The following is a 27,438-nucleotide window of genomic DNA, read 5'->3' on the forward strand; positions in this document are numbered from 1 at the left end:
ACATGATAAAAGTGTTCAAAATCATTAAGGGTATAAGTAAGGTGGATGCCAGATGCTATTTCAAAATTAATCCATCAAGGAGGACGTGGGGCCATAGGTGGAGACTGGTTAAAGGGAGATTTCAGTCAAACATCAGAAAGCATTTCTTTGTACAGCAAGTTGTAGACACATGAAACAAACTACTTAGTTGTGTGGTTGAGAGTAGTACCTGAGAGACTTTTGAATCTAAACTTGATAGTTATTTCAAAACACTATGTGAATAGGAATTTGGCAAGCTTTGTGGGTCCAAATAGCCTGTTCTTGTCAAAAACTTTCTAATGTAAAGAGTTTTTTCCCATTTTCTCAAGCTGGACAGATGGATAACTCCTGTCCCAGCGTGGCTGTAGTTGAAAGCAGTTTTATTATTTACCAGTGCATTACAGAATGCAAGGAGCCAGTAATAAAAGATATTACTTTCTGGTGTTCTCACAAGAGGCAGATTCAAATATTAATTGAAATTCCTTTGACACTAACAAAGTGCTTCTCACTGACTGAAACATACAAACTATATAATTGGCCACCTTGATAACAAGCTAATTGCTTAACAACAAGATATGTGCTATCAACAACAGCAGTGAACTTACAATTACTGAAATCTAATTAAAGATAAGGTAATAATCCAAATCGGGAAAGACATAACACAGAATCATAGCTGATATATAACTCACTGTCCATTAGTCGACTGGATTATTTTCTGCAGCTGTCTTACAATATTTTAATTATTCAAGTACGTGGGTCTGCTGGTTCTAGGTTTCCAATATGTAGAAAGAACTTTGATCTATCCTTTCCTGTGCTGAAGCTGACAATGTGATATTTATGTATATTCAAATTAATTTATTTAATTTATTGAAAGAATCAATTACTTGTGATCCCTTTGATCTTCTGGAATCTTAATCTCTTCATCGTCGCGTTTACTGACTTGGTGAAATGGAGATACTTGTATAATTGACAAATGTTCTTGTCCAAAGTTTCAAACGGTGTTAGAAGAAGTGTTTCAAAAACTTCTGGTGAAATTAAATCGTACTTATATAAAATGGGAATTGACTTTGTCAAGTAAGCACACTGGTGTTAATCTTTCAAAATGTGGCATTAGCATTAAGTACTGACTCAAAGCTCTAACATCTGAATTTTAAAGCTGGTAGAAGTAGATAAGAATTTTTATTCTTAGGAAGCTGTAATCCTTGAATAAAATCATGACATTGGTTATCACAACTACTGTACGAGGTTATTTTCAATTCCTCTTTCAGGAAAGAATGCCATCAAAACGAAAAGCAACTGGTCGCAAAAATAATTCACTGGACTTAAAGAAGCATGAAAAACTGCAGGCTTTTCTAAAGGATTTTGACATTGAAGGTATACTAGTTAACTGGTCCTATCTCTAAAATCTGTACAGGGAGTACATTTCAATTCACCCTGGTTCTCTGCTCTCTTGTTTAAACGAGTTAATCCTGTGACCTCCATGTAATTCTGTGTTCATCAGTCACTCATACTTTCTGTTTGTGTTTGACTTTACAGTCACTACTTTTTCTACTGGTTTATTAAACAGATTAATAACTTTCAGCAAACAATCAACTTCTGATGCAAGATCATCTATCTGTACTGTTAACATTTTTTTTTACACATGATCCTGATCTGTTCATATTTAGTGTTTTCTGTTATTGCTGGTCCTACATGAATTTGAACTAGTTCACAATAACTTGGCTTTATCTGTACTCTTTCCATTAATTACATAATTCTTAAGCTATATTATATAATTTCAGGTCAAACTTATGTCAATTTTTTAAAAAATCTGTCCTTTTCTGTTCTTTGCCATTCCACCTTTTTCCTTCCGGGGGAAGTTATTGGTAATGTTCTCTCCAGGTTGTGCTGGTGTTCTGTTCCTGAGAACTGCTTGCAAGGTGGAAATGTGGCCACCCGGCAAAGTACCTAACTGAAAACATGGGCCAATCAGGGCGTTTCCAAAACGTAGAACATTACAACACTGTATAGACCCTTCGATACACGTGTTGTCCTGACCTTTTAACCTACTCTGAGAATAATCTTGCCATCCTATTACCTCCCCCCACATATCCCTTGATTTTTAAATCATCCATGTGCTTATCTAAGTTCTTTACATATCACTAATGTTTCTGCCTCCACCACCACCCCTGAAAGGGCATTCCACACACCTACCACACTCTATCTAATACTTCTGACACTCCCCACCCCACTCTTTCCTCCAGTCACCTTAAAATCATGCCCTCTTGTATTAGCCATTTCCACCCTGGGAAAAATCTCTAGCTATCTACTCAATCTATGCCAGTTATCTTGTACATCTCTATCTGTGCCTCTCGTATATCCCTCTTGTCAAGTCACCTTTCGTCCTCCTTCATTCCAAACAGAAAAGCCCTAGTTCTCTCAGCCTATCTTCATAAGATATGCTCTCAATCCAGGCAGCATCCTGGTAAATCTCCTGTGCTCTCTTTCTAAAGCTTCTACATGCTTCCTATGAGGCTACCAGCACTGAGCACAATATCCAAATGTGGTCGATCCAGGCATTTGTAGAGTTGTAACATTACCTCACGGTTCTTGAGCTCAATTCCCAAACCAATGAAGGCCAAGACTCCATACTCTTTAACAGCCTCACAACTTGCTCAACAACTTTGAGGAATCTATGGGCATGGACCCCAAGATTGCTCTGTTCCTCCACACTAAGAATCCTGCCAGTAACCCTATACTCTGCCTTCAAATTTGACCTTCCAAAATGAATTACTTTCACAGTGTTCCAGGTTGAACTCCACCTAGCCCTGCATCTTGTCAATGTCCTGTTGAAACCTATGACAGCCTTCTATACTATCCACAACACCACCAACTTTTGTGTCATCTGCAAACTTAATAACTCCCCCTTCCACTTCCTCATCCAAGTCAGGTATAAGAATCACAAAGAGAAGGGGGTCCCAGAACAGATTGCTGTAGAACATCACTAGTCACTGACCACCAGGCAGAATGTGCTTCATTTATAACCACCCTCCGCCCTTCTATGGGTAAGTAAAATCTGAATCCACACAGGCAAGTTTTCATGAATCTCATGCCTACTGACTTTCTGAATGAGCCTACCAAGGGGGATGCCTTCCTAAAATCCATATACACCTCAGCCATTTCTCTACCTTCATCGTTGTGTTTTGTCATATCCTCAAGCAATTCAGTCAGTCTCAGAAGCATCACCTGCCCCGAAGCTGGAGGACCAGTAGACCACTCTTTGCCTGGCCTCTATCATTTGACCTGTTTAGCATGGGTGACTGTACCAAGAGTGAAAGCACAGGCTCTGACTCCAGCCAACATAGCTCTCTGAGTCATTGAAGCACGCAAGTCTCCAAACCCTAAGACAAAGTTGTCCTTTAGGAGGACAAAGAAAATAATCCTGATCTAAAGAAACTTGTGGCATAGTTGCAATTCTCCAGCAGCATTCTTGCAAATGCTATTTAACATACACATATGCTGACTATCCCTAATCAGACTATGCTTCTCAAATGTTTGTTAGTCCTGTCTCTAATAATCTTCTCCAATAATTTGCCTACCACTGAAGTAAGACTATAATTCCCAGGGTTGTCCCTTCTCCCTTTCTTGAATGGTGTAACGTTTTCCACCCTCTAATCAATTAACTCAAGCATTCAGATTTCTTTGCACCAGGCTATGATATTGCTTCAGACAGAGTTTCACATGGTAAAAGATGTCCGCAGCCCGACAACAGATGGTAGCTCAATCTCTCCATTCTCCTGACCTATTTGCGGGCATGACGTGTCAAGGAATTGTAACGTGGGGAGGACCTGTATAGTTGCAGTTTTTGCTGAGTTTTGAGGCAAAAGTATGTTGCACTTAACCTCTGTGCTAACCTTAAACAGTTGCAGTTTTTAAAAAAAAAAAACTTGATTAAACACTAGGACAGGAAATTAATACCATATGTTAAGACCACAGATCAATTTGGATATGGCTATTATTTCTTGGGGGAAATCACATTGTATGTTTTTAGAAGAAATTTGTGCAGTGAAATTGCGGGAACGTTTCTAGTAAATATGTTGCAGTGACTAGGGAAAAGGCTCATAATGGCACTGAATTCCGAAGATGCCGAACAGTTATAAATTTATTAGTCAGTAATTGTACTTAATATCTGCTGGTCTCACCTCAGATTTTGTTTCATTTGCAGTTGAACGGCGGAAAAGAGAGATGGAGAAAGCTTTGAACAATATGCTCATTACAGTAGAAGCACATTACAGTCGTGCAATTATGAAACTTCCACAGTCTGTGAGACAAATGAACTATTTGGAATACCTCGGTAAGTTATTACATCTCGGGTAATTGCTATGTACCTTGAATGAGCTTGGGAATATCTCCACAAATGTCAGTGATGCATTTTCTAGAATAGTTCCATTAATAACATGAGCCTTTATTATTTTAAGTTTATAGTATCTCTTTTTTTTTTAGAAGAAACAAAATGCATTTTAGACTCTGCCCTCTGGAGTTTAGAAATGTGTGGCAGGATCCACAATTTGCTCTGGTGGTGGAAATATTGGAATTTCCCCACTTAACTGACAAATTTGGGATTTCACAAGTACCGTGAGAGCCAACAATTCACCATTGTTTTGTCAGGCAGCCCTCTGCTGGTTTCTTTCAAAGTGGAAGTCCTACTATGATAAATCTCCAGCCACAAAGTAGGAAGTACATCCCAGACTGAAGATGTGTATAAGGAGTACCTGCACGTCCACTTCAGTGGCGGATAGGATCATGAAAGACTGATTTGTATTAGATAAGTTGTGTGTTTAAGTTCCTAAATTGACACAAGTTTTTGAGCACCAATGGCATTGTCTGACAAACAACTAGGGAATTTAGTTCACCCAGATATCAGCTTTGCAGCTTTTTGGTCTTTTCTAGCTTATTTCTCGTACCACCCACTGTTCCCTTGATAATTTAATTGTTCTGTGAAGAGTCTTGTTACCATAATGTCCCTTCTGATACGGGATCCAGCAGGTTGCTAATTGCATTGTCAGGAGTCCAGCTGGTTGCCAGTACATTTTCAACTGCAGTTTTCAAAATGTTAAATGATTTACTAAAGTGTGTGCAATCAAAGTTTGTTTGCACTTTACAGATCCATTCTAGGCTTGGAAATTAACATGATTCCTTCAGTATCTTCTTTAAGCAGTTCTGATGTCATAAGACCATATAAGAATCCCTACCTTTCATGATCGGTGAATTGCTCAACTATCACATTCTCATGCAACCTCATTAAAGGGTGTTGTAGTAATAAAGGCGACACAGTAGCGTAGCAGTTAGCATGACGCTATTACAGTTTGGGGCGTCGGAGTTCAATTCTGGCGTTGTCTGTACATCCTCCCCTCCCCGTGGAATGTGTGGACTTTCTCCAGGCGCTCTGATTTCCTTCCACCTGCCTCTGTTCATCAGGTTTGTAAAATAGTCTTGTCAGTTTAGTTAATGACCTAAGATCCAGCCCCTCAAAGAATGGATGTCCTCAGATTAAGAAATGCAGCCATTTGAATACTGCTATATAATTGCTATAAAGAAAGGTTTAAAATAAATGTATTCATTTGAAACTTTGTCCTTATGTGTTTGGGTTGCCAACGGACAGTGCATCATTTTCACTATGTTGGTAATCGTAAGTGTGGTTTCGTGAAACAGTTTGTGACTGGTAATTTTTTAAAATCTCCACTTGTATGTGTATTACTAAATGCCTATTCTTATTTTGTTTCTTAAAGCTATGGGTGGAAGTGCAGAGGCAGTGGCTGCAGCTGAACAAGTAAGACTTTTCCTGATGTTGCATGTAACTTTTGTGTGCCTAGTGCAAATTGTATTGCTGCATTAAGATTTGAATGTCTCTCTGGAGAGGTAAGATTGCAAAGGCTTCCTTTATTAAGAAAATAAGACTTTATTACTTGATGCTAACTTGTATAACCGATCATTGTTGCAGATTTATAGCAGCATTAGGATGTGAACTGTCTAGTCAACAATAAAATTGGAGTTGGTTATGAAAATGTAATCAAGAGAAGATCTTGTCTAGTAGCCTATTGAAAACACTTTGGAGTATCCAGTCACAGCAGAGATTCTGTGGTACAAATTCCTTTATGGCACCCAGTGCAATAACAAAATGTATGCACTTGCACCTGTCAGATAGCTGGGTGAAGAATTTCATTGGTTTTTAATGCAGTTAATTCCTCATTGTTTTGGGTTTTGAATGGTAACTTGCAATGCGTGTGAATTGAAAGGGAGACTAATATTGTTATACAGAGCTTTGTCAGATCCCATCAGGATAACATGGTTAAATATCAGTTTAAGGAAAGGTACACAAAGTCTAAGGAGGTTGAATCATGAGAATAGGCATTTTTGTGCTACAGTGTATAAATATAAGTGATTTGAAATTTGTTGCTGCCCCCATGCTCAATAAATTTATTAATGATGCTAAAATTAAAGGTGTGATTGTGAGGTAAGCAAGTTCTAGCCTACTGTGCACTGTGTGTGTGTGTGTGTGACCCATGCAAAACAGGTTAAATGGTAGAGGTCAGGCTTAGTAGTCTACTCGTCCTCCAGCTTCAGGAGCTCAGATCAGGGCTAACAACCCTGACTAATCAGAAAAATAATTGTTACAGAAACAGCAATGAAGAGCCCTACATCTGTGTGCAGCGGTATTCACACCAAGGTGAAGCTGTACCAGAGGTATGTTCTGTCCACACTTGTACGAGTCAGAATGTTGACGCATGACAGATAAACAGCCAGAGAACCTTCAATGCTGCCCTAAAGCTAGTGGCATAAAGAGCATTTAATACTTTTTTTTTGTATCAAAGGAAAGTGAGGTGCAAATTTAAATGTAGAGTGTAAAATTAAGAAAAAACAGCATATGGTAAAGGGCCTATTTCCTAAGCAAGGAGGTCGGTAACTAGGGAGAAAGGGCTTAAGTTAATTGTCAGGTTGACTGAAGGGGCTTTGAAAAATGTTATTTCATTCCACAAGTGTCAGGTGTCTAGAGGTCACTGCTTGTAAGAGTGGTGATGGCAAAAATATGCTTACTGTATTTAAAGGGAACCCGGATGAGCATTTGTGCTATGATTTGTAGGGCTATAAACTAAGAGCTGGAGAGTGGGATTAGGTTTAAATTGATACATGCACACTGGCTGAGTGATTTCCTGTGTTGTGACTTTCTATATTGAAACTTTGTATTTATTTTTGTTATTAAATTGAAGTATTTAAAATACTGAGATGGAGGAAATTTTTCCCAAGGAGAAATTCAGAATGACAGGCACAACTATAAAACTGAAGAGTTGCAACACTGCCTTGTAATTTAATGCATTTCTTTCATAAGACACCAGCAACAAGAATTTCTCTTCAGATAATTGCTGACCCTAGAATAATTGAAATGTTCATGATTAATTTTTATTAAAACTGTAATAAAACTTAGTGAAAGGACTCAGTGCAGATTACCTATGACTGAACTGACTTGGGCCCGAATAGGCTACTATGGTTCATCGACTGCATGTGGACAAGGCTGTGAGTCATGGATGCACTAATCACAGTGTAATGTGCTTCAGCTATTTTAATTTTCACTTCCTTTTGTAAATAAACTATTAGTAGTTTTTTGTTAAATTCTACTATTACTAGAAAATCACAGGCTGTAATTTTAAAACAATGAAAGAAAACATTTTATTCAACAATCTACTTGGCTATTGCCCTATTTGAAACTAGCAAACACAATATTTCATTGTTCAATGATTTTACCTGCTTTTGGAATCTTAGATGGAATCTCTAGCTATCTGGGCAATAAGGGCTATACGGTTGGAAAATGTATTTTATTTTTACCTTTGTTTACTACAGAAACGTATTAATGCTGCCTATTTAGAAGTTGAAGCCATTGAATCGGAGATCTTGAAAGATGCTGCACAAATGAAGACTACAAGAAAACGTAGGCTATTAACAGTAATTTCAAAAATGTCCTGAGTCAATCTTTCTAGATGAAGCAGGAAACTAAATGTTTAAATGAAATAAACTACAAATATAGTTATGGTTTTGACAGTTATTTAGTTTTCTGCTTAAGTGAAAAGCTGACTGCTTACAAATGACTCTTGTCGACCAAATTAGGAACCGGTTTGCCTCGGAGTGCCAATTTATTTGCGTAAAAGTCATTGTGCAGCTGTAGAAAATTATAGGACAGAAGATTACTTGCTCGCACTAGTGTACTATTGAATTTAATTGTTGTTTCCAGCTCTTGGTAAATGACTTGCAGGTTACAGTGCATTAAGTGTATTGAAGTTTTTTGCTTCTTCTGCATTTTCAGTGCTTCAATGTCCTCTTGATGGGGATAAAATAACCTTCCATTCCCCTCTAATGTTTTCCACCAGCTATATTTGATTTGACTCCTGGTTATTGAGTTCTCTCCCAAGAGAAATGGATCGTTTCCATCAATGAATTTGGAATTTTAGACATCTTAATTAAATCTCACATTTCAAAGGAACTCTCCCCAGCTTTGCTAATAATTAAACATCACAGCCCTGGCAACATTCTATTAATTCTGTGTTCACTAATGCTATTATACCTTTCCTGCACTTTAGTGACCAGGACTCTTATCACTGTTTTCCGAGTTCCATTTTATATCTTTGAGCATGTCATGTCATCTCAGCTCTTATATGATATGTTGGTCAATGAAAGAAAGAATCCCATATACTGCCTTGGACAAAGTATCTAGATACCCCTTGTAATTTTGGGGGTCTGGATGTGCACCCCAAGGTACCTCAGTCCCTCAGTGCTGTTTGTTGAAATACTTCCTTTGCTTTGTTTTATTTCCTCATGTGTTGCCTCACGTTTCTGGATTGAATGCCATTTATCTCTTTTCTCACCTGTTGACTATCTTCCTGCAACTTGCATTAAATTTCTCACTATCAGATATACAACCACTTTTAATATAATCAAACCTTGTGGCTCCTTGCTTCATGCACCATTCTATGCATACCTTCATTAACCTTTGCTTGCAGTCGCCACTTACCTTAATTCCCATGAGCTTTTACTTTCCTGATCAGGCTGAGGTGCAGGACTAATCTTGGTTAAGGACAATGTACACTACAAAAGTCATAGTAGTACATTACCCTCCTTGTTATCACTTAAAATAGATTTTCAGATTGTGCATCTGGCCATCCTGTAATGTTGATAAAAAGCTGGTTAGTTAATAGCAAATAGTGAAATGATTGAAATCACCTCTTGTTTCTCTTAGGATATTTCAATGATTGGGACTTGGCTGTACAATGCAGAATTATATGTGACATTAAAATTAGTGGTCGAGTGACTTAGGAGGGTAGTAATACGCTTAAAGATAGAACTATTCAGGTAGAATGACTGGTTAGGTAGCTGACAATTCGTACTGCGCAATGCAAAGTGTTGCACATTGATATGGAGAATGAGAAGAGATAAGATAAAATTGATGACAAACTTCTGACGATATGTGCGCATAGTTCATGAAAAAGTTGCTTTAAGAAAAACATTTGGAATCCTGGGCTTTATAAATAAATGCAGGGAGTACAAGTGCAAGGAAATTATGATGAACCATTATAAAGCACTGACTTGGAGTGTTGAAGGGAGTTCCTTTCAGATAATTGTCCAGCCTTCTTTCAAATGAAGGACTTTTGCGGGGCATAGAGCTGAATGGACTTGCAGGCTGAATGGCATCCTGTTGTACCGTTTCCATTCACAAGACAGTACATCCCTATCATTGTAGGAGACTTCAAACAGGCCAGCTTGAGGAAGTCTCTGGCCAACTACCACCAACATGTCGCCTGCAGAATCAGAGGAGCTAACATACTTGACTACTGTGATACATACTTGCACCACTATCAAGAACCCTACCGTGCCATCCCATGCCTGCGATTTAGCAAATCTGATCACCTGGGTATACAATACAATGCAAAAGTTTTAGGCACTTTAGATTTTTTGTTTCAGATGATATAGTATCCACAGAGCCCTGATCTCAGCATCATTGAGGCTGTCTGAGATTACCTGGAGTCACAGCCAAGTTCTCCAAGATGGAAGATCCTATCAGCTGATTTTCTTGTAAAACTTAAGGACAGTAGGTACCTAAGATGCAGTTTTAAAGGCAAAGTGTGGTTATATCAAATATTGATGTGATTTAGTTTCTTTTTACTGTTTTTGCTCTTTATTATAATTTTTTTGACCTTTTATAAACTTTTCATTATTTTTGAAAGCATCTTCACTGTGTAAACATTTTTTACATATGCTTAAGACTTTTGCACAGTACTGTACTTATTCCTGGCTTGCAGGCAGTGACTGAGGACTGTAGTACTAGTGGTGAGGACCACGAAGGTATGGTCAAGGGAAATGGAGGAACACTTGTAGGACTGCTTTGATAGGTGGATTTGACAATATTCAAGGATTCATCTTCAGATCTTAATGAATATGCCCCAGTTGTCATCCATTTCATCAAGACCTATGTGGGTGAGTATGTGACTTCAAGGACATACTGGACATACCCAAACTAGAAGCCATGAATGAACCGTGAGATTTGCAATCTACTGATGGCTAGATCTGTGGCATTCACAATCAGTGATCCAGAACTCTTCTAGAAGTCCAGGTACAACCTACAGAAGGCTATTTTAAGAGTGAAAAAAACGATTCTGAGTGACGTTCAAGATGGAATTGGGTACATGTCAGCTCTGGCAAGGTTTGTAGGGTATCATTTCCTGCGAGGCGAAACCTAACATCATAAATGGCTGTGATACTTCACTCCCAGATGAGCTCAACAGCTTTTCTGCACGCTTTGATGGGGAACATAAGACTACACCTGTGCAAATCCTTGTAGAACCTGGTTACTCTGTGATCCCATCTTAGAACATCTTTCAAGAGGGTGAACCCTTGCAAGGCTTCAGGTTGCAATGGTATACCTGGTGGTAGGGCACTGAAAATCTGTGCCAAACAACTGGCTAGAGAATTTAAGGATAAACAGTACTTAAATCTCACTGCTGCAGTTAGAGGTTCCCATATGCTTTAAAAGGGCATCAATCACGCTGGTGGCCAAGAAAAGTCGTGGGAACTGCTTCAACAACTGTCGCCAGTTGCATTCACATTACTGTGATGAAGTGCTTTGAGACGTTGATCATGGCCAGAATTAACTCCTGTCTAAGCATGGACACACAATTTGCTTACTGCCATAATAGACCTACTGTGGATGCAGTCTCACTGGTGGTCCACCTGGACAATACCGACACCTGCGAAAGGCTGCTGTTTATTGATTACACCTCAGTATTCACCATCATACCCTCAATACTAATCAACAAGCTCCAAAACCTGAGCTTCTGAACTTTCCTCTGCAACTGAATCATTGACTTCCTCACTGGCAGAGCAGAAATAATATCTCCTCCCTACTGACAATCAATCTGCTTTCCTTGAGAATGGGTGATTAGGCTGTTGCTGTACTCTCTTCATACTCATGGCCTGTGTGGCTGGGCACAGCCCAAACACCATCTATAAATTCACCAATGACACATCTGTTGTTGGCTGAATCCCAGCTGGTGACAAGGGGGCATACGGGAGTGAGATAGATCGACAAGTTGAGTGGTGTCGCAACAACAACTTTGTACTCAGTGTCAGTAAGACCAGGGAACTGATGTGGGCTTCAGGAAGGGGAAGTCGAGGGCACAGACACCAGTCCTTATTGAGAAGTCAGCAGTGGAAACGGTGAGTAGTTTCAAGTTTCTGGGTGTCAACATCTGTGTTCTATCCTGGCCCACCATATCGTTGCAATTATGAAGAGGACATGCCAACAGCAGGAGTTTGAAAAGATTTGGTAAGTTGTCAAAGACTAGCAAATTTCTACAGCTGTACCATGGAGTGCATTTTAATTGGTTGAATCACTGTCTGGTATGGAGGGGCCACTGCTCTGCAAGGAGTAAAGAACATCAAAGACATCTTAAAAACAAAAGCGATACCTCAAAAAGTTGGCATCTATCATTAAACTCTCACTCACCTAGGACAGGCCCTCTTGTCATTATGACCATCACCACCAACTTGAAGATGCACAACATTTTAGAAACATTTCTTAAGCTCCGTCATCAGATTTCCGAATGGACAATGAACCCATGAATATTCCACTCGAGTACAACTTCGACATCTTCTGGATAGGTCATGAAATCATACATTTCACTTTTATGTCTCTTGTGTTTGTTTTTCATCTTGACTATGATTCTGGAACTCTTGGAGCCTGTAATATGCTTGGGTGTTTCAGTGTTCTGCAGCCTCCAAGTGGATTCCAGGAGACAGAGGCAGCGTGCGGAAACCTTGTGGTGAGCAGGCTGAGGCACAGGGTGTGATGAGATGATGTTTGACTGTTTTGCTAAATAAAGCAGTGAGAGAGATTGAAGCATCAAGGCGAATGCAGAAGATGAGCACTGGCTACCTGCCTTTTTATTGCTAGGGGATTGCTGTGCTGCTGGAGAGGGGAGACTGCGTTTTGATTGCTGTTGGGAACTTTCGCTGCTGGAGAGGGAAAGACTTGCCACTGTGCCTGGAGAATGTTAGCTGGGTTTTCTGCGATTTGGATGTAGACTTGGACTATAGGCTTTTTTTTTTCTGTCTTACAGTTATTTTGTATTGTTTATTGTCCAAAGTTTCTTTTTTGTGTGTGCGGGCGAGGTGGATTTGGGGGTCAATGTGTCTGTTCAGTTTTTGTGCGGGGAGGGGGGATTTGGGAGTCAATGTGCCTGTTCAGTTTTTGTGCGGGGAGGGGGGATTTGGAGGTGATGATCATGTCATTCTTGTTGTTGTGGCTATTTGGAGAGGAATTTCAGAGTTGTGTACTTTGATAACAAATGAACCTTTGAACACTACCTCACTTTTTGCACTACTTATTTATCTTTATATATGTATGTGTGTGACTATATATTTATGTGTGTATATTTCTTAGAATTTGTAGTGTATTTTATGTATAGCACTGTACTGCTGCCATAAAGCAAATTTTCTGACATGCATTAGTGATAGTACAGCTGATTCTGATTTTCTGTTGTTTTATGCTAGTTGCTATTAGGCTGGTTGAAATCTTCACAGTGATTGTTCCAGTGTTTCCATATTTACATTTGTTTCCCTTTGACAGGAGATTTACAATACACTCTCAGAAGCACAAGATCTCCTTTTTATTAGTTCAACCTGTAGTAGCTATTCTGTTGCTCTTGGCATATTATTTCTTCTACTACAAGATATTGAAACAATTTTCCTACTTTTCCTTCTCTACCTCATCTGGACATGCCGAACTAAGAATATTAAGCTGCAGTTCCTACCCTTTAGCCATATTTCTGTAATCTCTAGAACATTACTTCACAACCTATTTCTGTCCTGCAGTTTGACTACTTGCTTTGAGTTAGTTGAGCATCAAATTGGAATAGTGCAGAAGGGCAACACACACAAAATGCTAGTGGAATGCGGAAGGCCAGGCTGCATCTATAGGAAGAAGTACAGTCGACGTTTCGGGTGCAGATTTTCTCGTGTTTGCGTAGTGTAGAAGGGATTTGGTTCATTGGCAGCAAAATAAAACTGCCCTTTTGGAGCATGGAATCGGGTAAGTACAAACTCAGTATCACTGAATGAATGGTGCCCTACCTTGTTGTCATTGCACATGCAGGTATACATTGTGGAAATTTTAACAACCTATTCCCATTTCAGATTTCACTTTGTATTCTCAAGGAATACATCTCTTGGTTCTTGTAATCAAATACAGAGAAAATTCAAGGGCAAATAAAGAAAATGAAATCTAAAGCTATTCAAATTGGTTGATGCATAAAACCAAGGCTTATTGCAGTGTTTACTTTTGTGCATCTGTCCAGAAGTCAGCATTTGGGTCCGCTAATTTTCACTTAATATATAAATAAACTGGATGGCAGAATTGATGGCTTTGTAGCGGATTTGCAGATGATAGATGGAGGGGCAGATGGTGTTGAGAAAGCAGTGAGTATGCAGAAGAATTTGGACAGATTCAGCAAATGAGCAAGTAAGTGGCATATGGAATACAATGTAGGGAAGTGTAAGATCATGCACTTTGGTAGAAAGAATAAAGGTGTAGACTATTTTCTGAATGGGGAGCAAATTCAGAAATCAGAGGTACAGAGACTTGGGAGTCCTAGTGCAGAATTGGCTAATGGTTAAATTGCAGGTTGAGTCAGTAGTAAGGCAAGTGCAATGTTAGCATTCATTTTGAGAGAACTAGAATATGAAAGCAAGGGTATAATGCAAAGGAATTGTTAGACTACAATTGGAGGTGTTATGAGCAATTTTGAGCTCCATATCTCAAAGGATGTGTCTGCATTGGAAAGGGTTCAGAGACTCTTATGAAAGTAATTCTGGGGATGAATGGGGTTAATGTATGAGGAGCATTTGATGGCTCTGGGAATGTACTAGCTGCAGTTTAAAAGAATGAAAGCAGATTTCATTGCAACCTATCCAAGATTAAAAGGCTGAGATAGAGTGGACGTGCAGGATGTTTCCAATAGTGGGAGACTCTAGGAACAGGGCACAGCCTCAGAATAAAAGAATGTCCCTTTAGAACAGATGAGGAATTTATTCATCCAGAGGGTAGTACATATGTGGAATTCATTGCCATAGATTGAGGCCAAGTTATCGCCTATATTTAAAGCGGAGGTTGATGGGTTCTTGCTTGGTAAAGGAGTCAAAGGTATTGGGGGAAGGCAGAAGAACAGGGTTGAGAGGAATGGTGGAGCAGAGTGGGCCAGATGGCCTAATTCTGCTCCTATGTCTTACGGTCTTATTCGAATTAGGATAGATATTGAATCCAACTGTTTAATTGTTATTTTCTTTGATGTTCAAGTAACCTTTATATGCATAAGTTTAATGTGCCTGTAGTGGCCATACAAAATATAATTCTGGAAAGCTCTGAAAGCTTTGTTCTGCATTAAGTGAATAAGTATTTTCTCACTGTTTAACTTGGTACTGCAGTATTGAATTAAGTACTTTCTAACTGGTTAATTTTTATCTATAGATTAGAATGGAATATTATCTCAATGGGTATAAAATAGCTGAACACAAAGCAGTGCCATATTGGTCTTAATCTTGGTCTCTATCTTGGTCTCTTTTCTGTAAATCTGCTACCTGCTTCTGCTCCCTCTTCTATCATTTCTAAATAAAACTATCGTGAAGCAGCAAATTTTGTTCTTTGCTCCTGACTTCTAAATGAACCTTGGATTTTAAACGCCAAAATCTATTAAGGATTATTCTTAGTACTATGTTGGTTAGTGATTTGATTAGGTGTAGTCATTTTCTCTACCTTTTCTGACTATAATACACGTCTATAAATGTTTTAATTTATTTACCGTTACCCTCTAGGTAAACAAAAAGCAAAGCATGCCAATGACACAGTTGTAAACGAGAGTGAAAATGTTTCTCCAGCAGCCAAAATGTTACGAAAAGTGAGTATCTTTGTAATGGAGCTGTTGTAATACACAGGAATTGTAACAAGAATACTTGAAAGTTTTTGAAGCACACATCCTCAGTGGGTGACAGATGGAGCCTTTTGGAATGAAGGTGGACGTAGATTGAAACTTGATAAGAGGGTGAAGAGGTAAATTGGAATGCAGAGTTGATTGTACATTCAGGTTATTCATTCTTTTCTCAAATGACAAAGCAGATGAAAGGGACTGAGTAGCCACCTTTTGTAACTAAGTTGTATATGCATAATCAGTAGGTAAACAAATCTGCCTATTGCAAATTGACTAACAATTTAAATCTGCATAAATTGCATTTACTGTGATTGTAATATGAAATTAGAAGGCTGTAGGAGGGTTGTTCTCTACCCAAGCAATTCCAGTGTAGTTTAACAAATTGGTCAGGTGTGCAGTCTAACAAATTAAAATCTGTTCTTAAGCAACTTGGGTTCAAAATTCCATAGTCAAGGACACTGATGGAACTTGATCAATGGTAGTCCTCAGGATTAGGGTTCTGCTGAAATTTAGGATGTTTGATCTCATTGTTTTTCTTGTATGTAATATTTTGATTATACAAGTTCTCCCAAGTCTAATGTGCTGAACTGTTATTTTAAAATTATTCTCCTGTAGGCTAAGCACGGCGTTACCTTCTCAGCTAAAAGTAGACCTCCGTGTACGGCAAATGGTCGGACTAGAAGGTACCACACTTACCCACTTCCACTCTCCTGATGAGCTTACCAGTTTGAGATTGCAAATTGACAAATACTTCAACTTTTCACATTTACAACCAAGCAGTAGCTTTGATTGATGGAATATTTTTGCCACTTTGAGCAATGTTTCAAATAACTTCTGGATGTGGGTCTTCAATTGTTTTCAGCCTATATAGTTCTTGTCTACTCTGAGCATGTTCTACAACTGATGCACCCTTTGCATTTCCCATAGTAAATAACTTAAAAATAGAAATAAGCCAATTAATTGTGGAGCCCACCCACTATTCTGTGATCTAATGCCAGTACCAGTATTTACTTCATTTTTTTTATTTTAAGCAATAATATACAGCAGAATATTCCAGTCTGTCAGCTAATAGACCTAATGAACACAAATGAGTATTCAACACTTGTAACATCTTTTGTGTATAAAAGAAATCTTTCCTAGTTTTTTTTTGGACTGCTGCCTGTTGCTTTCCATGGATTCCCTGCCCACCCAATCATTTGCCCCTTAATATTAAGGACAATTAACCATCCATGCCCCCCCATCCTTGATTTCAATACTAATTGCATAATCTTTTGTAATTGAGCTTTGATGTTCCAGTGCTAGTTCTACCTTGTGTTTTCCCAAATCTGCATTGTATTCCTTTAATGTATTGTCCAGGATTGACGTGTTTGTGGCATGGTCATAATAAATTAGATTTTTTATACAGCCATAACTCCCTCTCTTGCATTTTATTGAAGTGTATCTTCCAAAGAGGTTGATTATAAAGCTCACTTTAGTATTTTACTAAGTTCAGTGGATTCCGGTTAATTGTGGCAGCTACTTACTTGGGACAACTCTTAAAGAACAATAACAAATTGAGAAAATAGTTAGGGTTCCCTTTGTTTATTTGGGATACTGTTCTGCTTAATCGGGACAGGAAACTGTTCCCAAACTGCTTCTAACTAGTGTTGGTCGGGTGCACTTGTGTGGCTGTTAGAGACACTGCACCGCGCTTAGAGCAAAGTTTTTAAATGGTGTTAGTTGTGTGTGCTTGTGTTTTATTATCCAGGCTGCTGGATGCCTATTCAAAAAGCAGTAAATTTTAATTTCTTTTTATTACTTTGACACTGTTTCATGCAGGGAGGCGGTGAAGGCAACCATCTATCTGCGTTAGGTGTCTGCTAATTTTGTTCATTTAGTCAATCAAAAGAATATGACAGCATGCTTGTCTTTTTTTAAAATACCTTTTAACTATTTTGATGATACATTGGCTAACTGGGGTGCTGCATAATTGGGCCAAAATGTGCTGGTCGGGATGAATCCCAATTAACTGAAATCCACTATACTTGTGTACTTTTTTTTTTGTACTATTCTCTCAACATGTGGTTTTCAAAAACTGACCAGTTATCTAATTGATTTAAAGATCTCACCAAAGCTGCCTCATCAAGTTGAGTATTTCATTTATCAGAACAGCTTCATTTTTTTTGGTGTTTACTTTCTCTTGGCACCGATCAATAAATAGTGATGTTCTGGTTACAGCAGGAGTGGCAGTTATAAAATGCTTCTGGGCATTAATCACAATTGTATTTGCTAATTGTTCAGCAAGAATTTTAAGTAAAGGCCCTTAAGGCAATCAATCCAATTGTGATTGGTTGCCATTTATCATTTTTTAATGATGGCTAGATTGATTTTTTTTTAGGATAAGGATTTTAATCTCGAATAATTCCCTTGAATTTATAATCAAATACATCTTGACTAAAATTTAAACATTTTCCTTGAGATTCACCATTGTGACCTCCTACTGTATCCTTTTTCCGATTATCATTTCTAAAACCTGAAGCACAGTGATCTCAATGAATATTGCTTCGTTATTTGTGTGATGCATAAGGAGTTTAAATTTTAATATCCTGCTTTGTAATTGATACTGAAACAGAATAATTATTAGTGATTCAATGATATGCTGGTACAACACTGAAAGCTTTGCAAGAGTATGTTTAACATCAAAACTTTTTGACAATGATGGGTTAAAATTGATCCAATTCACAAGTGTGAGTGTTCTCTCCAACACAACCTGATTTGTACTTGGCTTGATATGGTTACCTGTACAATATTTTCTTTATCTTGTGTTCTGACGTACAAGGATAAGAAACCATGAGATTGACATCTGAACTAGAATTTTTTTATACGTTAACTGCTCTATTCCACAGATTTTTTTTCTTGTTCTCTAAACAGAAGAGGTAACTGAAAGCTTGTTCTCTGAAGATTAGCTTAGAATATGAAAGTAGCAAAATTCCTTTGTTGCTCGTAGATCCTAAGTGCTAAAATTGATTAGGCATTTGAGATGGTTGGGGAACACTTTGCTATTTTTCTGCAGTAGCTTTTGCAGTTAATTTAACTTCTAATAATCTTTTCATTAAACAGGACAAGTCGGACCAAAGGACTCAGCTCTACAAATACTGCTGATATTTGGGGACCCACGCCACTGATAACACCTAAGTTTAATCCACGGTTAGTTTAGCAAATATTGAGTGAAGCAACTAAACTGGAGGTTTTGTTCTCTATTCCATGAGATTGTCATTTCTTGGTATCAAAAATAAAACTGGGGTGCTGGTAAACCAATCCACACAGGAATCTTGATCATTTCTGATTATATGGGGATGGAAAAAAAAACTTGGTTTCAGAGGCGATATGGATTTATGTTTTTAAAGGATTTTTGTATTTAGTAGCTGATGTCACCTTTATGATTCACCTAGACTGCCAAAGACAGCAACTCGTGTGCGGAAATTAGGGGAGCGTGTATTTAGTTTCACAGGAAGCCCACTTGCTGATTCCGCAGAAATGATCATCAGTGTGCCAACTGGGGATGGACAGGTGAGTTGAACTGGCAAGGGTTCATTATAAAATTCTGCAATTGGTCTCCATTGTTTTAAAGTGCCTACTAGCTTCTACTTGTTCTTTGGGCAGTTAGAAAGTTGACTTGATTCTAACAAGTTTCATTTTGTATCCTGTACTGCAGAGCAAACAATTTATAGCCAGTAAAATTACCAGCACAGACTTAAGTCAACTGGATGACCACATGCTTAAATCTTTTGAACAACTATCAGTAAGTATCTCATCTTTAAATGTATTGACTGATTGCATTTGCAAATGCCTTGATTAACTATAATATAGTTACAATTAATTACTAATGTGATCCTCTGTCAAGCTAGCTGTCCAAGTTCTTGAGCCTTTATGCATGTCTAGTGTAATTTTCCATATTAGTGACATTGAAAGTGCCTTTAGTTAGCTTATCATTCAAATATTAACTTGGTTATCAATTTTTATAGCAGAATGTGAGAGATAGGTAAAGGAAAAGAATATGGTAATCTTGCTTAAACATTGTGTAAAAACTGAAGGAAAAATGCTTGTTTCTTGAGAAAAGCTGGAAATAAAATGTTAATTTCCTAGCACTAGAAAATATTTATCTCTTCTTGGCTATGAAAAGCATATTGTGAATTGTTCATCTCCAGTTTAGTTGTGTAGAATAATGCATCACTGTGAGCCACTTTTTGAGATGCAAATTTAGATGATCAGCAATAAAATATTACATCATTTTGACTTTGTCATTTATAAATTCATTAGCCATTAAGTCATTAATTAAATGACTCTAACCCATTCTCTCATTTGGTCTAAATTATGATCTCCATGAATGTAATTTAAAAAAAAACATCCAAAAGTCACTTTCAACCTTGTTTACATTCTTCCTGCAGGTAGGTGACCAAAACTGCACACAATACTCCAAATTAGGCTTCTTCGATGTCTTGTATAACTTCGACATAGCATCCCGTCTCCTGTACTCAGTACTTTGATTTTTGGAGGCCAATGTGCCAAAAGCTTTATGACGCTGTGTACCTGTGACACCATTTTCAATGAATTATGGACCTGTATTCCCAGCTGGTCCTGAAGTGCAAGACCTCACACTTGTCTGCATTAAATTCCATCTGCCATTTTTTCAGCCCATTTCCAGCGCTGGTCTAGTTGCAAGCCACAATAGCCGCCTTTGCTGTCCACTACACTCCAGTCTTAATGTAATCTGCAAATTTGCTGATTCAGTTACCCACGCTAACATCCACATTGTTTACGTAGATGACAAATAACAATAGACCCAGCACTGATCCTTGCAATATACCACTAATCAGGGGCCTCCAGCCAGAGAGGCAGCCATCTACTACTACTCTGGTATTTTCCATAAAGTCAATGTCTAATCAAATTTACTACCTCATCCTGGATAGCAAATGGCTGAATCTTCTTGACCAACCTCCCATGTGGGACCTTGTAAAACGCCTTTGCCAAAGTCGACAATGACAATATCCACTGCCTTGCCTTCATCAGCTTTCCTGTTAACTTCCTCAAAACACTAAGATTGGTTGGACATGACCTACCATGCACAAGCCAGACTGACCATCTTTAACCAGTCCATGTCTATTCAAATACTTAGGTATCCAGTCCCTTAGAATACCTTCCAGTAACTTTCCCACTACTAATGTCAGGCTCACTGGCCTATAATTTCCTAGTTTATTTTTAGACCCTTTCTTAAACAGCGGAACAACCTTGGCTGTCCTCTGGTGCCTCACCTGTCACCAGGGATGATTTAAGTAATCTCTGCTAAGGCCCTGGCAATTTCTGCACTTTCCAAGGGCATAATTAACCAGAATCAACTGTGTTGAGTTGAAAGATCAGTGAGAATTGAGCAATAAATGTTACAAAGTACAGCATTCTGATTGATTTACTTTCTTTTCTTTGTAGCATCAACTCAATGAAGTGATGAAGATGAGAAAGTGAAAACAAAGATGACAAAATATAATTCATGTGACTTGTTTGAAATTTGACATATGGTTTGTAGTGAATAAACATTTATTAATAAACATTATGGATTTTACCCTTGGAGAGAATAGCTCATTGCTGATTCAAATTAACAACTACACAAGCAAGCTGTTCTTGTCACTGAATTTCATGCAGTGCTTAATTCTGCCTTAACCTTGCATCAAATTTTCTTGTTTTTCTTGCATCCTTTCTTGCCTTCAAAATGAAGTTGTTATTGTGTTGCACAGTCCTTGTAGTCATACAGTACAGAAGCCAGTCTTCAGCCCATCTAGTCCACACAAAACTGTTGTTCTGCTTAGTCACATTGACCTGGACCAAATCCCTAATGGGATGGTCTCCTCAGGTTCCCCTATCTCTACTCATAACTTTCTATACCTCTGTCAAATTTCGTTTCATTCTGCAATGTGTCAGGGAATAAATTCTAACCTATTCAACCTTTCCCTGTAACTCAGGTCCTTAAGTCTTGGCAAAACTCTTGTAAATTTTTTGTACATTTCATCTTACGAATATTTTTCCTGTGGATAATTGACCAGAAATGGACATAATACTCCTAATTTGTCGTCCTCAACATCTAATGCCACTTCAACATAACATCCCAACTCCTGGGCTGATACTTTGATTTACGAAGACCAATGTGGCAAAAGCTCTCTTTTTTTGCTCTCCCTTATGCTCCCAATCTTGGAGTTGTCTACAAATTCAATTCAATTCATTCAACACCATAATTCCCTCCAGGCTTGACAAGAAGCTCAGAGACCTCATCCTTCACCCTGCCTTGTGCAGCTGGATCCTGGACTTCCTGTCAGATTGCCAGCAGGTGTTAAGAGTATGCTCCCTCACCTCTGCCCCTCTAACCCTCAACACAGGATCCCCCCAGGGCTGTGTCCTAAGCCCCCTCCTTTATTCTCTGTACACTCATGACTGTATCACTACCCACAGCTTCAAACTGCTAATTAAATTTGCAGATGATACTGTATTGATTGGCCTTATCTCAAATAATAACGAGGCAACCTACACAGAAGTCCTCACCCTGACACAGTGGTGTCAAGGAAACAACCTCTCCCTCAATGTCACAAAAACAAAGGAGCTGGTTGTGGGCTACAGGAGGAACGGAGACAGGCTCACCATTCTCAACCTTTTGATTTCTGTCTTTGTAGGTTTAACATCTGCTTTACCCACAACCAATCCACTAGCTCCCTGGCACGTTGGTTCCCTTCTCCCTGCAAGTACACAGGTCCCCATCCAGTTCTGGTACAAACCTTCCCATTTGTACAGTTCCCATCTTCCCTGGAAGAAAGAGTCCAAAATTTTGAAGCCATCCCTGCAACACCCCGCCAGTGAAATTCGTTAACTTAGTAGCAGATCAATGCAATACATAATATAGAAGAAAAAAAATAAGTAAATTAGAATATATATTGAATAGATTAAAAATTGTGCAAAAAACAGAAATAATATATATTAAGGTAAGGTACTGTTCAAGGGTTCAATGTCCATTGAGGAATTGGATGGCAGAAGGGAAGAAGCTGTTCTGAATCGCTGAGTGTGTGCCTTCAGGCTTCTGTACCTCCTCCCTGATGGTAACAGTGAGAAAAGGGCATGCCCTGGGTGCTGAAGGTTCTTAATGGACACTGCCTTTCTGAGACACCGCTCCTTGAAGATGTCCTGGGTACTTAGGCTAGTACCCAAGATGGAGCTGACTAAATTTACAACCCTTTGCAGCTTTTGGTCCTGTGCAGTAGCCTTCACCACCCCCCGCCCCCCCCCCCCCCATTACCAGACAGTGATGCAGCCTGTCAGAATGCTCTCCATGGTACATCTATAGAAGTTTTTGAGTGTATTTGTTGACATACCAAATCTCTTCAAACTCCTGATGAAGTACCGTCTCTGTCTTGCCTTCTTTATGACTGCATTGATATGTTGGGACCAGATTAGATCCTCAGAGATCCTTATACCCAGGAACTTGAAACTGCTCACTGTCTTCACTTCTCTGATCCCTCTGAGCATTGGTATGTGTTCCTTTGTTTTACCCTTCCTGAAGTCCACAATCAGCTCTTTTGTCTTACGGACGTTGAGTGCAAGGTTATTGCTGCGACACCACTCCACTAGTTAGCATATCTCACTCCTGTACACCCTTTCCTCACCATCTGAGATTCTACCAACAATGGTTCTATCATCAGCAAATTTATAGATGGTATCTGAGCTATGCCTAGCCACACGATCATGAGTAAGAGAGTAGAGCAGTGGGATAAGCACACACCCCTGAGGTGCACAAGTGTTGATCACCAGCGAGAAGGAGATATTATCACTAATCCACACATTGTGGTCTTCTGGTTAGGAAGTCAAGGATCCTATTGCAGAGAGAGGTACAGAGGCCCAGGTTCTGTAACTTCTCATTCAGGATTGTGGGAATGATGGTGTTAAATGCTGAGCTATAGTTGATGAACGGCATCCTGACGTAGGAGTTTGTGTTGTCCAAGTGGTCTAAAGCCATGTGAAGAGCCATTAAGATTGTATCTGCCGTTGACCTATTGTGGTGATAGGTAAATTGCAATAGGTCCAGGTCCTTGCTGAGGCAGGAGTTCAGTCTAGTCAACCTCTCAAAGCATTTCATCACTGTAGAGGTGAGTGCTACTGGGAGATGATCATTAGGCAGCTCACATTACCCTTCTTAGGCACTGGTATAATTGTTGCTTTTTTTTTGAAGCAAGTGGGAACTTGTGCCTGTAGCAGTGAGAGGTCGAAAATATCCTTAAATACTCCTGCTAGTTGGTTGGCACAGGATTTCAGCCTTACCAGGTACTCCATCAGGACCTTCCGCCTTGCGAGTGTGCATTCTCTTTAAAGACAGTCCAACATCGGCCTCTAAGACAGAGATCACAAGGTCATCAGGTGCAGCAGGGATCTGTACAGCTGTAGTTATAATCTCCCTTTCAAAGCGGGCAAAAAGGCATTGAGTTCATCTGGTAGTGAAACATCTCTGCCATTCATGCTATTGGGTTTTGCTTTGTAGGAAGTAATGTCTTGCAAACCCTGCCAGAGTTTTAATTCCACATCCCATTCCCATTCTGATATGTCTATCCATGGCCGCCTCTACTGTCAAGATGAAGCCACACTTGGGTTGGAGGAACAACACCTTATATTCCGTCTGGGTAGCCTCCAACCTGATGGAATGAACATTGACTTTTCTAACTTCCATCAATGCCCCTCCTCCCCTTTGTACCCCATCCCATATTTATTTATTTATTCCTTCCTTCCCCCTTTTATTCCCCCTCTGTCCCTCTCACTATAAACTCCTTGCCTGCTCTCCATCTTCTGGGCTCCCCACCCCCTTTCTTTCTCCCTAGGCTTCCTGTCCCATGATCCTCTCCCTTCTCCAGCCTTGTATCCCTTTTGCCAATCAACTTTCCAGATTTTAGCTCCATCCCTCCCCTTCCCACTTTCAAATCTTTTACTATCTCTTCTTTCAGTTAGTCCTGACGAAAGGTCTCGGCCCAAAACATCAATTGTACCTCTTCCTATGATGCTGCCTGGCCTGATGCATTCACCAGCAATTTTTGTGTGTGTTGCATATCCGAAGTTGCATGTGATGGGTATTCACTTCTTGGGCCTCTTGCCCATGTTTGCTTATCTCGCTTTCTAAACACAGCAGATGCCACTTGTAAGATCACAATCAGCTGTAATAAACTTTCAACTAATATTTCTTTGTTTAGCTTCTGGTCGTAAATGGGAGTCAGCCTTCAGATCTTCAAGTGTAAATGGCAAACAGCAATCAGTATCTTTGTAGATGCTATGTCTGTAAAAGCAGACATAGCTCACTGGAGAGAGTGGGCAATTTTAAGTTCCTGGGTGTCAATATCTCTGAGGACCTAACCTGGACGCAACATAGTGATGCAGCTATAAAGGAGGAAGACAGTGGCTACATTTCATTTGGAGTTTGAGGAAATTTGGTTTGTCAACTAAAACACTCAAACTTCTATAAGTGTAGCATGGAGAACATTCTGACTGGCTGCATCACCGTTTAGTGGGTGGTGGGGGACTACTGCACAGGATCAAAATAAGTATGTCTTATAATTTAAAAAAAATTGACTCAGGGTGGATCAATTATAAGCACATTTATTTTACTTACTGAAAGGGAAGGCCATCACTGCACAAGAACCAGTGATAGCTTCGAGAAACAGATGGTATAGTTGTTCCTTTATACACAAATGTTATCTACCTGTGCTAGTTCAGGTACAGGGTGTACTATATTAGTCTGCTTAACTAGTGTACCAGATTCTTCCAGTAACCAGATCTGCTTTACTTTCTGCAGTTTGTCATATACTCAAGGTCTGATAGCGTAATGTTGCCTGAACACTATTAGCAAAGCACTCTGGTGCAGTACAGGTTCCATTTTGTTACAGACAAAAATACCTTTTTCTTATTACAATAAAGTATATTTCCATGTTGCATCCTTAATGTTATTTCATGGCAACACTACATTTCATCAATGCAGTAATTGAAATATGGATATATATGTATATAAAGCAATGGTGCAGTTTCAAAGCTCTACCCAAATACCCTTTTCATCTGTCAGCTTCAATGAGTACCCATTTCATTAACTTGGTTAATGCTTGTTGGGTTTGATCAAAGGCATGTATTGTTTTATTTGTGATTTTGTCAAAGCCAGTGCCATATTAATCAGACCTGGACTATCTCACAGTCCCGTATCCTGGAAAGGCAATCATCCAGAATCTCTTTGCCTCTGTTATGGACCTCTGGTGCTTCCAGACCAGAGGATGGTGAAGTAGTGATGCCAACTATCATATGTGGGGCTTTGCATAGGCAAGATAACAGCTGCCCTGCTAGGGCCATTGCTCTCTCCGCTTCACCTCACACTCGGGAAACATGCCTTGCAGCCACATACCCAATAAGTGCTGTTCAGTGGATGGGGAGGAATGAGATTTTTCAGTTCCATGCATATACCATTACTGCTCCCCAGATAGGTTCTAGTTGCAGTGACATGTTACCTGATGCCAGTCCTTCAGTTCCAGGAACAACCACTTGACTCCCTCTCTCAATCATTGAGCAATCAGAATCAGGTTTATTATCACCGGCATGTGACAGGAGATGTATAAAATCAAATCTTTGGCAGAGTAGTAGCTAACAGGATGCTGTTGGTCTCCATGTTCTTGAATTAAGACTGCCATCATATGGTTCTTGTTGACATGCATTTAGCAGATTGTTGAGCAGATGAGCAACAGGTGATTGATCTGCCACTAGCTTGTCAATACATTAATTAGCAATAGTTTCATTTGACATAGCTGTTGATCTTTTTGTTTCATCACTGTCATTCCCACATGAGTCACTAGGGGCCACTGTAGAGTCTATGTCATGTTTATTCTGTAATTCCTGGGAGTTCAGATGGTGTCGCAGTTCCAGGAATCCTGTAAGTCTGAGTTTGGATGGTGATGGGTAAATTGTGCAGCTGCATCAGGGATGTTTGGCATTTCAATTAGCAAAAGATTTATTTCACCTTGTTAACTTTCAATGCTCATGTATTTTGCTAAACTTTTTTAATCATTCCATTCATCCTTTCCATGAAGCTTGCTAATTGAGGGTGGTGGCTACAATGGAAGTGTTGGTCAATCTGTAATACCTCAAGTATTTCTTTCATTACCTTCCCAGCAAATCTGGTACCATTGTTGCTAGACAATTTCCAAGGGATCCGGAACCTCAGGATGATTTCCTTCAATAAACCTTTTGTTACTGTAACTGCATCATTCTTTCTACAAAAGTACTTCAACCCATTGTGGAAAAAGAAACACAAATAATGACCAATGCATGCTTAAATCCTTCACACAGAGGTAATTCTGTAAAATTCATCTGTAAATGCATGAACTGTCCATCAGAGGGAGTCAAGTCAAATTTATTTATAAAATGCATTTTAAGAACAACCCATGCCGACCAAGGTGCTGTACAATCCATCACAGATAGCTAAAATTACAAATACAAGAAACACAGATATAAACAACAAGGCACACAGCTTATAGACACAAAATAAACAACATGAGTCTAGGCACAAGCCAAAAAATCAGCCACATCAGGACGATACAAACGCAGGTGAATAAAGGTAAGTTTTGAGCCTGGACTTAAACGAGTCAATGGAGGGGGCAGATCTGATAGAGGGGGAAATGCTGTTCCACAGGCTAGGGGCTGCAACAGCAAAGGCGCGGTCAACCCAGAACTTAAATTTAGATCATGGGACAGTCAGGGGCCCCAAGTCAGCCGACCCCAGGGACCTAGAAGTAGAATAAGGGGTTAGAAGGTCTGCGATATAGGAGGGGGCCAGACTATTTAGAGCTTTATAAACAAACAGGAGAACCTTCAAATCAATTCTAAA

The 27,438-nt window shown here is 39.2% G+C and overlaps 1 protein-coding gene across 1 annotated transcript in view; it reads left to right on the forward strand.

The window, feature by feature from the left end:
* The window catches only part of cdca8 (cell division cycle associated 8), a 28,516-nt gene extending 7,408 nt beyond the window's left edge, over positions 1-21,108 (forward strand). The window contains exons 2-11 of the mRNA XM_072247146.1: positions 1,287-1,392; positions 4,223-4,351; positions 5,787-5,827; positions 7,894-7,981; positions 15,409-15,491; positions 16,137-16,204; positions 18,621-18,707; positions 18,953-19,070; positions 19,216-19,302; positions 20,985-21,108. Coding sequence (XP_072103247.1) covers positions 1,293-1,392; positions 4,223-4,351; positions 5,787-5,827; positions 7,894-7,981; positions 15,409-15,491; positions 16,137-16,204; positions 18,621-18,707; positions 18,953-19,070; positions 19,216-19,302; positions 20,985-21,020 — 837 coding nt within the window. The 5' untranslated portion in view covers positions 1,287-1,292 and the 3' untranslated portion in view covers positions 21,021-21,108. The remainder of the gene's footprint in view (positions 1-1,286; positions 1,393-4,222; positions 4,352-5,786; positions 5,828-7,893; positions 7,982-15,408; positions 15,492-16,136; positions 16,205-18,620; positions 18,708-18,952; positions 19,071-19,215; positions 19,303-20,984) is intronic.
* Positions 21,109-27,438: the final 6,330 nt, after the last annotated feature.

This window comes from Mobula birostris, chromosome 30 (assembly GCF_030028105.1).
Source record: "Mobula birostris isolate sMobBir1 chromosome 30, sMobBir1.hap1, whole genome shotgun sequence".
NCBI classification, from domain to species: Eukaryota; Metazoa; Chordata; class Chondrichthyes; order Myliobatiformes; family Myliobatidae; genus Mobula; species Mobula birostris.